The 16,368-nt window shown below is 43.8% G+C and overlaps 1 protein-coding gene across 4 annotated transcripts in view; it reads right to left on the reverse strand.

The window, feature by feature from the left end:
• Window positions 1-16,368, reverse strand: part of SMIM14 (small integral membrane protein 14) — a 36,230-nt gene that overhangs the window by 4,568 nt on the left and 15,294 nt on the right. For 3 of the 4 annotated variants that reach the window (XM_085863725.1, XM_085863728.1, XM_085863727.1), the window contains exon 2: window positions 5,826-5,964. In XM_085863725.1, coding sequence (XP_085719851.1) covers window positions 5,826-5,900 — 75 coding nt within the window. In that variant the 5' untranslated portion in view covers window positions 5,901-5,964. Of the gene's footprint in view, window positions 1-5,825; window positions 5,965-6,239; window positions 6,480-16,368 lie in introns of those variants that run through there. The other variant, XM_085863724.1, reaches the window with a different exon arrangement.

Consider the following 16,368-nt stretch of genomic DNA (forward strand, 5'->3'; position numbering starts at 1 on the left):
CAAACTAAACTTGCACAGGCACAACTTCAGGGTACCCTCATTAATCCCTGAAAGTTTCAGCTTCCTCCGTCAAATCCTCTGAGAGGAGTCTGAAACGTTCATCATACTTTCTCTCTATTATAATGGAGATTTCAACTCAGCTAGTTACCCAAAACGGAAAAGGATAGAAATGTGATCGATTTAAAATAAATAAAATTGAGCCTGAACTGAAGCTTGCAGAATTATATTCCAAAATAACCATGGGGTTGAAAATTAACTTTCATGTCACAAACAAACTAATGTAGATAATTTATGGACAGAACTGTCCTGGGCTGAAGCACCTTCATTAAAAATTTTAAAAAGGATTTGAAGACACTCAAAAGCAACCTGGTACTACAATCATTGCAGAAGTGATAGGAAGAACAATATTAACTTATCAAACACCAAGCTCTAATAGGGTTAGGGTCACTTACAAACACAGAAAACAAACCTGCCAAATGGAATATCTCTGGTATTTCTGAAGATAATGTAGGTTATTGATTGCAAGGCAACGTTCTTGCCTTGAAGTTCTGTGTTTCATTTCTCGCACAATAACTTGACCTGACCAAAACTTTCACATGCAATGCCAGCAGGGGACACTGCATCACGAAGTAAGACACATAAACTTTTATTTTTATGCAGCCTGTGGGGGGCGCGGGCGTGGAGGGCGCCATCATTTTCTGGGGCACGGCTGTGCCGCTGATGTAATGCCCTCATTACCAGATAGCTGGTACTCATTTTGCTGACCTCGGAAGGATGACAAGCTGAGTTTATCCACGTGGTGTTAATTCAATGGTCTGACAGGAGCTTGAACTCAAAACTCAAGGATCTTAAGCCAGCCACGATACATAAACTGAAATCGGCATTGTAAATGTTAAAGATCCAACACAACTGTTTAGTTGCAATAAAGACAAGTGGGATTGGTCATGGGTTTGATGGGCAAAGAAACTGGCCTAATTTGAAGACTAAGTGATATTCTGATGGTCGACTTGTCCGGCAAACTCATGGTCCCGAATGACATCAATTAATATGCATACAGCATTTGTAGCCATATTGGATGACGAGCACTTATTTTACGACAAGGCAGAGTGATAGTGACAAACTAGGGCAAGTATGATAGCTCTTGATTGGTGTGGAGAACCAAAATCATTGGAGTATGATAGAAAGAGATATGTCTCCAAACCATCTCTAATCAGCAGTTTTGACTTCCAGTGTTTTATGGGAAAGCTGACTATGAGAGCGTGACCACCTGTTTCCGATGAACGTCATTAACTACCTCGTGTATACAACCTACCCACCCAAACACACTTGTTGATCTTGAAGAACACAAATATATTTCAGGTGTATTAAATATCTCCACGTGAATGGGTATGGGATAGTGTGGTCTTTGTACAGGCCGATTATAATCACAATAAAGACCAATTACTGCACTATAGTTCCAAGGAGGAAGCCAGACATAACAATACAATATATATATATATATATATATATATATATATATATATATATATATATATATATATATATATATATATACACACACACACACACACACACACACACACACACACACAATACCCCACACACATACGAAAACACACAAACACAGATACAAGCCGGTAGGCGACGAGGGATTCGCTAGGATCGAAGCGCTGGATACGATGCTTTTCATTCTGACTGATCCACCAACGAAGATTCATTGCCAAGACGTATTGGTTCACATACAATTGTTCCTCTGCCTGGCAAGATTTTTCCTATTGCGTATTTTGCCAACTGGCACTCCTCATAAAAAATGATGGTAAATAGACACCCTATTTTTGAAGGACTACCATTTGAAAAATAATCGGTTTGCTGGTTTTTGCTGTGGAGCCTCGCATTGCACGCACGCACACGCACACGCACACGCACACACACACATGGAAAACCCGATAAACTTCTCTCAATGCTCTTGTTTGACCACACCTCCTGAGCCACACAATATTTTCATAAGCCACGCCCACTTTTCTACACCACTCCCACTTTTCATCAACCACGTCCACTTTCCCTAAGCTCCGCCCACTTTCCTAAGCCCCTCATAAAAAATGACTGTGAATAGACACCCGGTTTTTGAAGGACTACCATTTGAAAAATAAAACCTCAATCAAAAATCGGCTCGAGTAAAATTTTCTAAATATCTCGAAGTGTTTAATTCCGAAGTCTCGTTTCTCTACATTCAAAACTGAAGGACAAGTATTGAAAATACTGTACGCGGTTTTTCGGCCGCTGCACAGCAACGGGTGGTTGCTCGGCAACAAAATTCAAACGCGCACATTCCGAACAAATACTGCACATGTTTTCAAAGTTTCATCGAAATCGGTTCGCTGGTTCGTGCTGTGGAGCCTCGCATTGCAGACACACATACACACACACACACAGACAGACAGACGGAAAACCCGACAATAAGGGATATCTAGCATATATAGCGAATCCAATATTATGTACTGGTAAGAACTTACAAAAGCTATTTTATTTGAAGTTATAACTTTAACTTATAACCAATTTACTGATTTTCCAACTGCCCGTATCATCAGCTGGGCACCGTTTTTCATCAAGGTTTCGATCCTTTCAGCCCAGAACCTCTCGAAACAGCGGATCCACAACCCCGGTCGCAGGTCCACATCAGTAGATGACTCAACATCAATGGACCTACAACCTCAAAGTTCTGTCCACTCAGTCAACACAGCAATGCAATATCCTTATTCAAACTTATTTAATTATTACTTTTATTCAAAGTATGACTACCTTCAATCATACATCACTTTATGTGATAATAAATGAAGCGATAAACACTTTACTTTGCAGACATGTCCATTACACAGCACCTCTATCTCACCATCGACTCAAACTGTCATTCAAATATTCAAACTCTCATTAACAACCGATTTTAACAGACTGCGCTGCGTATCCAAGCAACCACCAATAAATTATATTCATGCTTATTTATAATGTATTTTATAAATAATATTTATTTCTTGTATTTTTATCGAGATACCTCCATTATTTCATACCACCTACAAATAAATAAATATATATGTTGAATCAATAATATTAATTAAAGAATTTACCTCACTAAAATAATTAATTCATTATTATTATTATTATTATATAAAATGCAATGCAATGCAATCGGAACTACTTGACACGAAAACCAACCAAACAAATAGAAGGTGACGATGGAGTCCAAAGACATTCTCACAAGACCTGATCAAACAATCAGCTAAATATCCCGTGTTTAACATGATGGAAAAAAACCTTCTCAGCATGTTCCACAAAATCATCCTGAACTGAACAAATTCTTGCAAATGTAAGTGGATGAGATGAAAAGACATTGTAACCCATTTTAATTGGTACATTGTTACCTGGAAAGGTGTACAAGACTACAGGGAAATTGAAATCATCAACTTTAGGAAATACACTTGAACTAAAACCATTCTGTCCAACTCTAACTAACACATCCAGATATGCAGCAACTGTACAAACATTACCACTCCTGTTTGCAATCAGACTATCTGGATAAATCTTGTGACGTTGCCGATCAAAAAAATTATAGTTAACCACACAAATGTCATTTATATAATGACATGTATGAGATAATATTTTAGCTAATCCTAATTTTTTCTTTTTCAGTTTCTGCATGAATGAAAATTCACTTAAAATAAGAAAAATAAGTCCCTCGTCGGGGGCTGCAATTCCCGCCCATGGGAATTCCCTTAACCTGTTGAATCATAATCCTACAAAAAGACACAAATATATTAAATAAAATAAAATTAACAACATCCTTGAATTTCTCCTTATCAACTTATTTAAAGAGTTAAAAACCTTGTCAATTACTTTGAAGAGTGAATCCCCCACTAGGACTAAATCTAAATGCATATCTTCTTCTTCTTTCGGCTACTCCCGTTAGGGGTCGCCACAGCGGATCATCCGTATGATCCGCATAGTGATTTGGCACGTGTTTTACGCCGGATGCCCTTCCTGACGCAACCCTGGTCGCCTCTTACGACACAGGGATATGGTACACCTATTTTTTAACCGGGGTATACACTGGCCCAGTATACTGGTACTCATTTCGCCGACCTCGGAAGGATGACAGGCTGAGTCAACCCCCTGGTGTATTAATTCAGTGGCCCCAACGGGGCTTGAACTCAGGACCTTTTGGATCCCAAGCCGCTGCCCTAACAACTGCGCCAACACCAGGATATAAATCCAAATGTATATAAAGTTGAAAAATCAAAAACTTCAACTGACTTGATCTTGAGGCATCTAATTCTATGTAAGAACTCTAAGGAATAATTTATGTTAATACCAGAATTCTTCTCAATTGTGAAACAATATTTCCTGAACTGTTCCCTGACAACTTTCAAAGCCAAAGTTAACTCTAACTGATAACTGTTTGGTGGAACACTGCCTGGCACCCACTATAAACCTATACTTGTATGGGTTCTTATGAAGCTTTGGGATCCAGAAAAGTTGAGGAATACAAAGATTTACCTCTTTACATTTAATACCTAAATTATTAACTAAAACTTCCTGATGCTCAGAGATAATATCTTGGAGCAACTTATGACAAGGAACACATGTGCTATTTCCTATACTAGTGAAAGTAACCATATCCATTACATATAGATAAATTGGATTCCACCTTCGGTGGTGGAGGTAAAAACGGTACGTGCCAATTCCTTGCGACACACACAGTTTACAAGGGATATAGCATGGACAAATAATCATAGGTTGGCAACCATTGCACAGGCTTGATTGCCTAAATGGGTGCCTCCTGCATTGAAGCTCATTTTAAGGGAACTCATATAAAACTATTAGCCCTTATGTGGTGGATGACGTAACAAACAAAGTTATAACCGTAGTTTTACTGCAAAATCGAGAGAGAGATAGAGATAGAGATAGAGATAGAGATAGAGATAGAGAAGAGAGAAAGATATTCCTTCAGTTTATGGAGTGCCAAATTCAATGATCATCTGGATCATCAGTTGGGCACCGACCATCATCGATGTATCGACCATTTAGCCAAGAACCTCTCTGAACAGTGGGTCCACAGCCTTAGTTGTTCCAGAGGAAGGAGAGAGAAAGATCTGAACAGCTGATCAATTGCCTGATTCAATTATCTTCCAGATCATCACTTGGGCATCATCTATTACTGAAGTTTTGACTTCATTCAATCTCAGAAGAAGAAAAAAAACGTGGGTCTACGTGCTACGACCATAGGTCATTCGATCAGCCAAAGAGAAAAAAAAGCAGAACGAACGTAGTGAGAACATAAAATGTAAGCTCAGCATTGTAGTTTCATGCACGATGAAGCAAAAGACGGTGGAACACAAACCCAGCAATTATTCGTTCCCTTAACAATAGAGGACCAATGAAAAGGCTCCACACACCCCTCTTCCTACGAGCCTTGGCATTTCAGGACTAGGCGCCACCTTGATGTGTAAACAAAGCATGCGCGGTGTTTCCGGCGTGCTCTCTCTGCTTTTGTTAAAGTTTTGGAATCCGAATGATGGGATTTTTTGGTGTTGTTGTTGTTGGCGGTTTTGCATCTTCAAACGCAAACACCTCGCATTCGGCGATCACGACTCGGGTGGGCAAGGCTGATCCTCGACGAACCGGTTGAAAATTGTCACAGCAACACATTCCAAACGAGACATTCCGTACGTACCGTACGAGATGCACAGACAACCCCACAACCAGAGAGAGAAAGAGAGAGGAGAGGGAGAAGTACAGGACCCAATGTCGGGACGAGTCCCCACTTGACGTACCAGGTTGAGAAGGCGTCTCATGGCGTGCTCGTGCGAGCAGATGCACTCACACGGGTCAAACCCTCCCTCCGCCATCGCTTCGTTGTTCGTGCCGAGAGAGATTGAATGGACGGACGTGTGGTATATCTTCTCGTGTGGACTGGGACAGGAAACAAACAAACAAAAAAGATAAAGTGTGAAACAAGGACGAGGCACGACCGAGGTGGACCCGGGGTCCAGTCACAAACTGTCGATTATACGGTGTCCCCACGATCGAGATTGCCGGGTGGTCGGAAAGGGTTTGACAAGGATAAAAAAACACCACAGAATAGACCGGAAGAAGCACAAGCGAGTCCGAGCTGTTCGGGTCAGGGAGACCCAGTTATAAAAACAAAGGCACAGCTATTTTGGAGCAGTGAAAAACATTTGCTCTACCAGTAGCGGCAGCTCCTTCCACGATCGCGGTCCAACGCCACGTCACGTCGTCATGCACATAGGCGTGCCGACGATCGTTGTTCCTCATTCCTTTGTCGTTCGTTAATTCTAAACGCCATCTGGTAGAAATAACCTGAGCAATGAAATTAGTTTTGCGTTGAACCTGTCCATCAGGCACACGTCGATACATTCACGGGATTGTACATCATCTACTCAGACAAGTCACGATCACCACCGTCCACCACCATTCAGGGGTGGATGTGGAGGCGTTCAAAAAGTGCTCGATATGAGAAACAATTAAATAATCCCACTCCTGTGGGATTGGGCACCGACCATCATCGGTGTACTACAGGGAAACTACTGTTGTGTGTTGGTGGCTGAAACGTTCGGCAGTTTGGTAAACTAAACGTTGGAATGCTTATTATATGAATTGTGTGTGTGTGTGTGTGTCTGTCCGGATTTATGGTGGTGGAGGTCCAGGGGCACGCGTGGGTGGTGGTGGCCCTTTGTTCCATGAAGGATGAAGTGAAGTAGCGGTTTTCAACCTTTTTCACTCATGGCACGCTAAATAAACTCTTCCATCTTATTCTGTGGCACCCCTATTTCAATCTTCTGTCTGTATAGTTTCTGGAAGAACATTACAGGCGACACGAGTTTTCATAAATACATAATTCAGGAGTACATAATTGCTACAAATACATAATTTCATGAGTGTGTTTGAGGGATTTTAAAGAACATTTAAAGAACACCAATGGATTTCAAACACGACTGAGGATTGGCAAAGCGTGCAATTAGCCGGCTAAAAAGATATTGTATTACTGTTTGTTACAACTTACAAACTACATTCGATTTAATATAAGTGATGGAACTACGAGTAACGAAACGAGAAGCATTACTTTATATTGCAGCGTCAACGGCTCAACTGATGATGAGCTCGTTGGTGTGGTAGGTTAAAATCCCGTGATGTACCCAACAGTTTTATCTCCTGTGGAGACGTTCCAAAGTATGGCAGACTACGTGCGCGCCCGGTTGTGAGGATGAGACACGACAACCTTAGCTCTTTTAAAACCAATTAAATGGGTTTATTCCCGAACCATAAACGAGGGAAGATTGACCGGCGGAGGGTAGTGGTGGGGAAGAAAGGGAGACACACAATCGATAATAAATGAGGGCACTCGGTAGAGCGCATACCTCCTCCACACAATGCCTGATCCACGAGAACATATCGGGCACGTTACATTTTTGAAATATCATGCCATGCAGTACTATATCGTTTTTATCCATATCTCTCAATGGTGAAGAATCACTTTTAAAATTCTAGTAGTCGGATCCGGATCCGGATCTTCACCAAAATGTAATCAGTTCGTCCCTGTCACACACCCAACATGTCCACAAGATTTCATCCGGATCCGTACACAACTTTTTGAGAGATCCTGCACACAAACAAACAAATGAAATTGCTCGTTGAGCAAGGAATTGCAGGAATAACTGTCATCTCTCCATTGTATCTGAAAAAACAAAAACCTGGAAATCAATTTGGTTCTTGTAAGTCGATAGTGCTACTGTTTAATGAGTTATAGCACTTAGTTTGGTCATGATCATAACTTGGAAGTCAATCGGACTTGAAATGGGGTTTTTATCGCAATTTGAAAGTTTTGACCCGACCCCCCTGACATTCTACCCCCGACCGCGAAGAAGGGTGTTGGTGTGACACCCCAATGAGACATATGGTTGGATGCAGAATTGGAAGATGCACATTTTGGATTTGGTTTGAAGTCGATACGACCATTTTAGCGGATGTTATTGCGAAAATAACAATTTCGGGTTTTCGGTGACCTTGACTTTGACCTAGATTCACCAAAAACGACAAGTGTCTAAGTTGGACCATGGCCAACGTCTGTACCCAGTTTTGTCATTAATCGCTGAAACGGTGTGGCTGCTACAGGGTAAACAAACACACAAACAAACAGATAGACAGACAGACACAGAATGACACACACAACCGACCAACATAATTGACGAAATCCGAAGGATTCCGGCAATTAACAAACAAACAGGCAGAAAGGGGTGAAAACATAACCTCCTTCACCTTCGGTGGCGGAGGTAATAATTATATACAAGTCTGGAGACGGCAATGGTTCACGAGCGGTATTTGATGATGTAGATTGTTTCAGAAGTCAAGGATGAGAATGTGATAATTTTTGACCAAGTTATAAAAATGATCAACATGATGTGGTACGAGTGACAGGTTTTCGTGGCAAAATGTCGAAAACCCGGTTTCGTTCAATGACTTTCAAAATTTGACCTTTGCATAACCTTTAAAGGTCACAAAACAATGTTGTGGACATTAAAATAAGGAAACAGGATACGTGCTATAGCTTATTGGAGTTAGTTCGTTGAAGAAGGTCGAAAACCCGGTTCAATTCCCACAACTTTGAAAATTTGACCTTTGTGAACTTTAAAGGTCAAAGGTCAAGGATTATAACCTTTGGTGCAGAACTTCCTCTGGAACATTCCAGGAACAATATAACGTCATATAGGCTATATGGCATTTCGTACTCCTCGGATAATCCATACTTTGATGAAATCAGCGTAAAAACAAACTTGAAGGGGGCACCACAGGCAAGGTGTTCGAGATAGAGCAAAATGGTTTCAAGACTTTGGGTGGGAATGACCTCAAGATTATGCATAAAAATATTGTCATCCTAGCTCTCAAAGTTTGGGCGGTCGTATGATTTTTATGTCAAAATTCGCAATTTTCTAAGTTCGTGACCTTGTGGCCTTGACCTTGGGACGAAAATGAAAAATCGAGCTCCGTGGGGTTATGCAGGTGCCATTGGGCTAACCAAATACCGAAACCTCTGCCAGATTCGACAAACCCCCTAGGGGAAGATGGATTTTTATGTCAAAATTCGCAATTTTCTAAGTTTGTGACCTTGACCTTGGGACGAAAATGAAAAATCAAGCTCCGTGGGGCTATGCAGGTGCCATTGGGCTAACCAAATACCGAAACTCCTGCCAGATTCGATAAACCCCCTTGGAGAAGATGCAAATTGAAATCGGCTACCCCCTAAAAACACGTTTTTTGGGCGTGGCTCCACCCATAATGGGCGCACCACGCCCATTCTCAGGAAAACACAACGAGATCATGATATAAACCTCCCACCAAAATTTTATCAGGATCGGATCAAAACCCACGGAGCTATGCTCGGGACAGACAGACAGACAGACACACCAATAATGAATATCGTGGTCACTTACTGACTCGTGAACTTACTGACTCGTAAACCAATAATGAGGTAAAAACGAATCCAAAGAAATTTAACGTACCTCACTCTGGACTCAATCACAGACGGGAAAGGGACAAAACCGGGGGACTCAGGTGCTGGTGGACGAGCAGGCAATGATGAGGCGAGCATGCGATGGGGAGATGAATAGGCAGTGATGGCACATGGCAGGATCCAGGGATGAGAAACGGGGCAAGGCACAACGTAAACAGGAAGAGGCAGGCAGGCAGATGTTCTCCTCAGAGATAGCTCTCCTCACAATTCTACGAACCTCTCAGATGTGCCCGACTGCCCAATTAGGCTCCTCCCTCCTCTCCCTGGGAAAAGCTCCGCCCCTTCCAGGCATCTACAGCTCCCCCCTCTCTCTTGTAAGGTGTCCAGGTGCCCTCGGTAGAAGTTTACATTGGGGTTATATGCACAATTTCCTAAACCATACTCCCTCATTAATTATTACCACACACCACCTGACCACCCCCTGTATTACATCAACATTGGCTCACTACTCGTACATGGACCATGCTACTCTATACATTCCTCTCATAGTGCTACAGAATGGTGGAAGTATTGTGCACTTTTGGTGATAAGCATGAAACTTTGCACAGTTGTAGTGTTTTACCTACTGAACAATATTAGATATGGGGCCAACTGAATTTTTTCCAAGATGGCGGTCATTTTGAAAATGACCGCCACCATGGGTGAAATTACCGATACAACCATATAAATGAATATTGTTACGTTTGAGGGGGGGTATGCATTCAAAGGGTAATTAGGATGTTTAATTAGGTATGCCATGCTGTTTGAGTGTACCAGGATCTCGATGTAATAAGTAGCAATTCAGTGGTGATAAGTTGTCTAGTAAATGTCCATTTCTTCAAGAGGGAAATGATAATTGTCACGTAATTAGATAGGGATACGGGATAGGGTAAGTGTGTCTGTGTAAACCCCTTTTAGTATTCCCTGGAGGCTTGCCGTGACGTCACAGGACAGTGCTGCGGATGGCTCCGCCCCGTGATCACGATTGGCGGAAGGCGACGGCAGAGAGCCAATAAAACGGCTCGATTGGAAGTGACGAGGACTCGAGGATAAAAAGGCTCTGTTTGGGAAAAAGGAAAGAGGAAGAAGATCGGGACAGAAAAACCGTTTTGGTGGAGGTTGTTGTGCTGGGAGCGTGCTGTGTTGTTGCGCTGATTCAATCCTGGTTTTCATCGTGTCTCAAGGCCCTGCTGTGCTTCGTTCCTCAGCTCGGTTGGCTCTGGGGTTCTGCTGACTCTGAGTCCGGGGTCGAACGGCGGGCGGACCTGCCTCCCTCTCCTGCTCGCAACTTGGCGCCAGAACTGGTTCCCTGGCGGCTGTGAGCGGACTTGGGCCGACACCAGGAGGTCGACAGTACCACGGTGTCTCCTGCCCCTGACGAGCGCAACGCCAGCTCGTCCGGCGCCAATCCAGGGACTGTTGCGTCCGCACCACGGGCCAGCCTGACCACCAGGACCAGCTACGGTGTGTGTGTGTGTGTGTGTGTGTGTGTGTGTGTGTGTGTGTGTGTGTGTGTGTGTGTGTGTACCTGGCGCCTTAGAGGGTTTGAGATTTGTATATCCATTGGAATTGTCTGTGTTTTCCCCACGCCCAAACCCACACCACCATCCCGTCGAATCGCCCCGGATCCCTCCTCTTGCCGAGTCTTATTATTTCTGGTTAGAGAAATAAACATCATTAACTCAGTGAAAAGCGACTCGTGCCACCTTCCTCGTCCCGTTTGCGGTAGAGCGATTAAAACCGCCATCTTTGGGTTATAAATAAATAAACCGCCTCCATTGTTTCGGCTCATTCTACGTTGGCGGGACTGTTCAAGTCCCGTGGATGTCACAATATATTTCCTATGATTGGTTGGAAAATTGACCAGCAATGTGAAATGTCACTCACTTTTCCCTTACGTTTCACATGTTCTTCATTCCTTAACCAAGATGGCTTTCAAATTCAAAATGGCTGCCAAATTCAAAATGGCTGCTACATGATAAAATGGTGACAAACATATGAAACGTGTAATGTGGTAATTGTACCATGCATCACAGTTAATGTTCTTCCAGTTAATCTGTGTATATCACATGCATTCATCCATGCATTCATCCTTCATATTTCAGATCAGTATCTCCATATCACAGTGCATGCTGTTAGTTGTCGAAGCTGTGGTGGTGGTGTCATAATCAAAATACCAACAATGGCTAAATCCTTCAAGAATTTAGACCCCAGACAACGTCCAGAAACTCCTTCAACATCTGAATCATCATCATTGCCGATAGATTGGACAAAATGCATTTTGTGTGAAGAGATATCAAAAGAACCACTGCGATGCCCAGCTGATTCAAAGAGGACTGATATTCACATTGGTACACTTTATGATAATCTTGCAGGTAATTTGATAAGATTCAAAGAGCTTCAGAGTCTTCCAGATAATATAAACTTATCAAGGTGAGACAATTGAACAGGAGTTGCTTCAACTCTAAAGTCGAATGCAGCTAAATGGCACAAAAAATGCAAGGATAAGTACAACAATACCAAACTTCAATGGGTAGAAAACAGGAAAAGAGATGAGTGTGAAACCAACAGTGACTCGCCAAAAAAGAAAGTCACTCGCTACAGCAGTGGTGGTGCAGCCAGAACATCGCAAGACACTTGCTTCTTTTGTGGTGAAAAATCTGATAAACTCCAAAAGGCATCGACGGAGAAACTAGACAGAAATGTTCGGCGATGTGCAGAAATTGTGCGAGACCATATGGTAGTTGCCAAATTGAGCGCTGGAGATATGATGTCCCAAGATGCAATGTACCACAGCAATTGCTTAAAAACACTCCACAAGAAAGCAGAGTCAGTGAATTGCTCTGACAGCGGAGAAAGTTCTTCTGATAAACAACTGCACGGCATTGTCCTGGTGGAGCTGCTTTCGTATATTGAAGACTGTCGTGCAGAAAGCATGGATAATGATGTAGCACCGGTGTTCAAACTAGCAGATTTAAATCAGATGTACACTTCAAGACTAAATGACCTGGGAGCAGACACATTGACTCGAGAACACTCAACCAGACTGAAAGAACGAATTTTTTCCAACATACCAGACTTACAAGCCCACAAGCAAGGCAGGAACGTTCTTCTTGTTTTTCAGGATGACATCAGACTGGCACTAAAGCGGGCATTTGAAAGTGACTTTGACGAGGAGGCTATCGTGTTGGCAAAGGCAGCTGAAATCGTTCGTAAGGACATTCTGAAACTTGAAAAGTCTGTATTTATGGGGAAATTCTCCAAGGAGTGTCAGCACCAATCAGTTTCTAAGTCTCTGACGACCCTCGTTGGGATGATAATGGGTGGATCAGACATAGTGCAGCAATCAAGCAATGCCACTGATACCTAGGCGATACTAACTGTCTCGCAGCTTATACGCCAAAATGTTATAATTCGACGTCGTGAAGGATCCACCTCTCACTTCCACAGTGTGGATCGTGAGACACCCCTGCCTACTTACGTCGGACTCCTCATCCATGCCAGGACAAGAAAGCGTGAGTTAATTGACAGAATGTATGACCTTGGACTCTCCGTATCATATGACAGAGTACTTACCATTTCAAAGGATTTGGGTCATGAGGTTTGTGCAAGATATGAAGCAGAACATGTTGTTTGTCCTGCAAACTTACGCCATGGTCTATTCACCACAAGTGCAGTTGATAACATAGACCACAATCCTACTTCCACGACCGCTCAAGGGGCATATCATGGCACAGGAATATCCCTCTTTCAGCACCCAAACAACGATGTCCATGGAGTAGAGAGAGACACAGAGATCTTCCGGCAAAGTGAGTCGAAAGAGAAGACCTTATCAGAATTGCCAGAGGAATACACCAGCATACCACCGGCTTCCCTACATACAAAAGAACCAACAGTACCAGAAGTTTCGGTTCTCCTGCCTGCTTCATTTGAAGGAATGTATGCAGCACTGCAGGACAATGCCAGGTGAGTTCAATATGTTCTAGTAGTAGGACCTCGCTTATTGTGCATCTGCCAACACTTATATTTATTTATATTTTGAATACTAGTAGATTATTGTGAATGTGAACACTGAATTGTCGCACTGTTTGTGCCTATATGCTTATTTCTTGTTGCTTTATAGGTGGCTCAGTCATATGAAAGACATAGTTGAGTCTCATGATAACACTGCGCAAGATATGGAGGTCTCCTGGGCAGCATTTCATGCCAGCAACATAGAAAACGATTCAGGAAACCCAACAGATATCAGCTCGCTGCTTCCACTCTTCACAGAGAAATCAAATTCTCCTGCTATGATACGTCACGCTATGAATAGTGTTACGGCTGTGGAAATTCGCATTACACCATAAAGGGCCCTCAGGTGAGATATCTCGATAGGTACATGTGTAGTTAGCCCAAACCCGTTGTATAGAGGGAATTTATGTGATCCATTCGGGCTGCGATCCTCCAGTTAGTCGTTTTTCTTTCTCTATCTTTTATTTCAAACAAACAAAAAAACTGCCAACGATGCTGGTGGGCTTGTCCCGCCATTCTTCCCCGCGCTTGGTGTGAGGGAAGGGAGGAAGGGCGGCTCACCGCCGATTGGTGGATGGACAGTGTGAGGCGGTCGGGGTGAGGGAACGCCCCTTTTCGAGAGTCCTCTCGAAGGAGGGTGGAGCCGAAAACGGGGCAGAGTGAAGGGCGGAGCCCCGCGCTATAAAAGTCGGACACGGGCGGGGCGCGCTCTCCCTCTTCCTCTCACTCTCTCCCTGACTCGTGGAACTCGCCTCCGTCTGAAGTCGTTGTTGGGTCCTCGCCGAGTTGTGTCGTCGTGGTCGAGTGTCTCTGCGTCGGTGTGGAGCTCGCGGAGCCCGAGGAGCTCGTTGAAGTCGAGCTGTGTCGTCATCGAGTCGGCAGTGGAGAACGGCGAAGGAGATGGAGCTCAGAGTGGAGGTCGTGGGAGGAGGACTCAACGGCCGCACCAAGGGAAATCCTTTCTTTTCTTTGGGTGGCGCCTGTCCTTAAAGTAGTATTGTTTTAAGTGTTGCCGTGTGTACACGTATTTGGTTTTAACTCTTCCTTTGCTTTTTATGTGCATTTTTCTTTTGCTGTGGATACGTGCTTGTGTGTGTGTGTGTGTGTGTGTGTGTGTGTGTGTGTGTGTGTGTGTGTGTGTGTGTGCGTGTGTGTGTGTGTGTGTGTGTGTGTGTGTGTGTGTGTGTGTGTGTGTGTGTGTGCGCGTGTGTGAATAAAAATGCTTGCTTGTTGAACTGTTCCCGCTCTGCATCGTCTCTCTTCCTTTTTTATTGACCCTCCATCTTGCATCACGTAAGGGGTTCGTAGTGGGTTCAACATCCCGGTAATTAATCGGAACGGTCAGGGCCGACGATAACACCGCTCGGTTATCACTGTAGCACAGAACGGACCGCTTAAGCGGTTCGTGTCCGGAGTCGGCCTGTGGCGTGGTACGATCGCCCGGTCGACCATTCGCGCAGGTACTTAGGTAGATCAAATTTGGCGAGCAACCCTATCCTGCGCGGGTGGGCAATTGGCACGATTGTGGTGAGGTTAAACCCCCACCCGTGACTAGCTCCCGGCGTTGTTCCGAGAGGGTCACGACTGAATTGTCCATTCCGGTGGGTGAAGCGGTCGCCATTCGAGTCGAGCGGCCGATCGCACGCCGGTGGGTGCGAATTCGCAACAATATAATCAAGCAGAATGTTGAATTTCTAAATCCTGGTCAGACTCCTGTCATTGCTTTTGACCAGCCATTGTTTGCACTCGCGAAGCAGATCCAATGGAACTGGCCAACAACTTACGGAGAAGGCAAGATTGTAGTAGTGCTTGGGGGCTTCATATAGAAATGGTTGCATTAAAAACCATCGGTGACTGGCTCGATGAAAGTGGATGGACCAGTGCTTTAGCAGAGGCTGGTGTAGCTTCTCCAGGCAGACCTGACTCTTTCCTCAAGGCATTCCACTTGACAAGGACAAGACATGCCCATCAGATTACGGCTAGTAATCTATCCATCCTGATGCACAGAGCATATGACGAATATGGCAAGAGCTTGGCGGCTGATGAAATGCCACAAGCATTTGAGGCCTGGCGAAACAAGCGTATAGCTGAAAGTCCACAGTTTAATTACTGGTCTACAACATTGGAATTTAAGCTGACTATTTTGAGCTTTGCAAGATCTCTTCGAGAGGGCAACTTCAAGCTCTACATTGAAGCTCTGGATCAGCTTATGCCCTGGTTCTTCACCCTTGATCACCTGCACTACAGCCGTTGGCTACCAGTTAATTTGCGTGACATGATTAATCTAGGGAGGATGCACCCTGACGTCGCAGCACAGTTTCAAGGTGGCAACTTTGTCGTAAAGAAGACCCACCGGTCATTTTTTTCCATAGCCATTGATCAAGCTCACGAGCAAAATAATTGTATCGTGAAAGGCGACGGAGGGGCAATAGGACTTACAGAAAACATATCACAACTAATGCGGTAGATGGTGGCGGGGCCAGAAATGGCACGAGTGATCGGAGAATTTAACGACTCTGTAGAAAGCATCAGGGAGAAACAGAGCAAGGGGCTGGGATATCAAACACCATGAACAAGTGAAGTCTGTGCAGAGCACATTTGCCAAACAAGTGCGTTCTCTCTGTCATACAATCAAGGAAATGGCTAACCCATTTAAAGACAAACCAGTGATCTGTTGGTTCTTGACACAAGAGATATTGTGGGAGATGAAGTAGTGACGACAGTTCGCTACATACAAACGCTTGGAAAGGAGCAGTATGCTACCTTTGTAAGGGAGCGCCTGGGCGACAGATCTA

This window comes from Eptatretus burgeri, chromosome 18 (genome assembly GCF_056783735.1).
Source record: "Eptatretus burgeri isolate ZD-2024b chromosome 18, Ebu_testis_v1, whole genome shotgun sequence".
NCBI classification, from domain to species: Eukaryota; Metazoa; Chordata; class Myxini; order Myxiniformes; family Myxinidae; genus Eptatretus; species Eptatretus burgeri.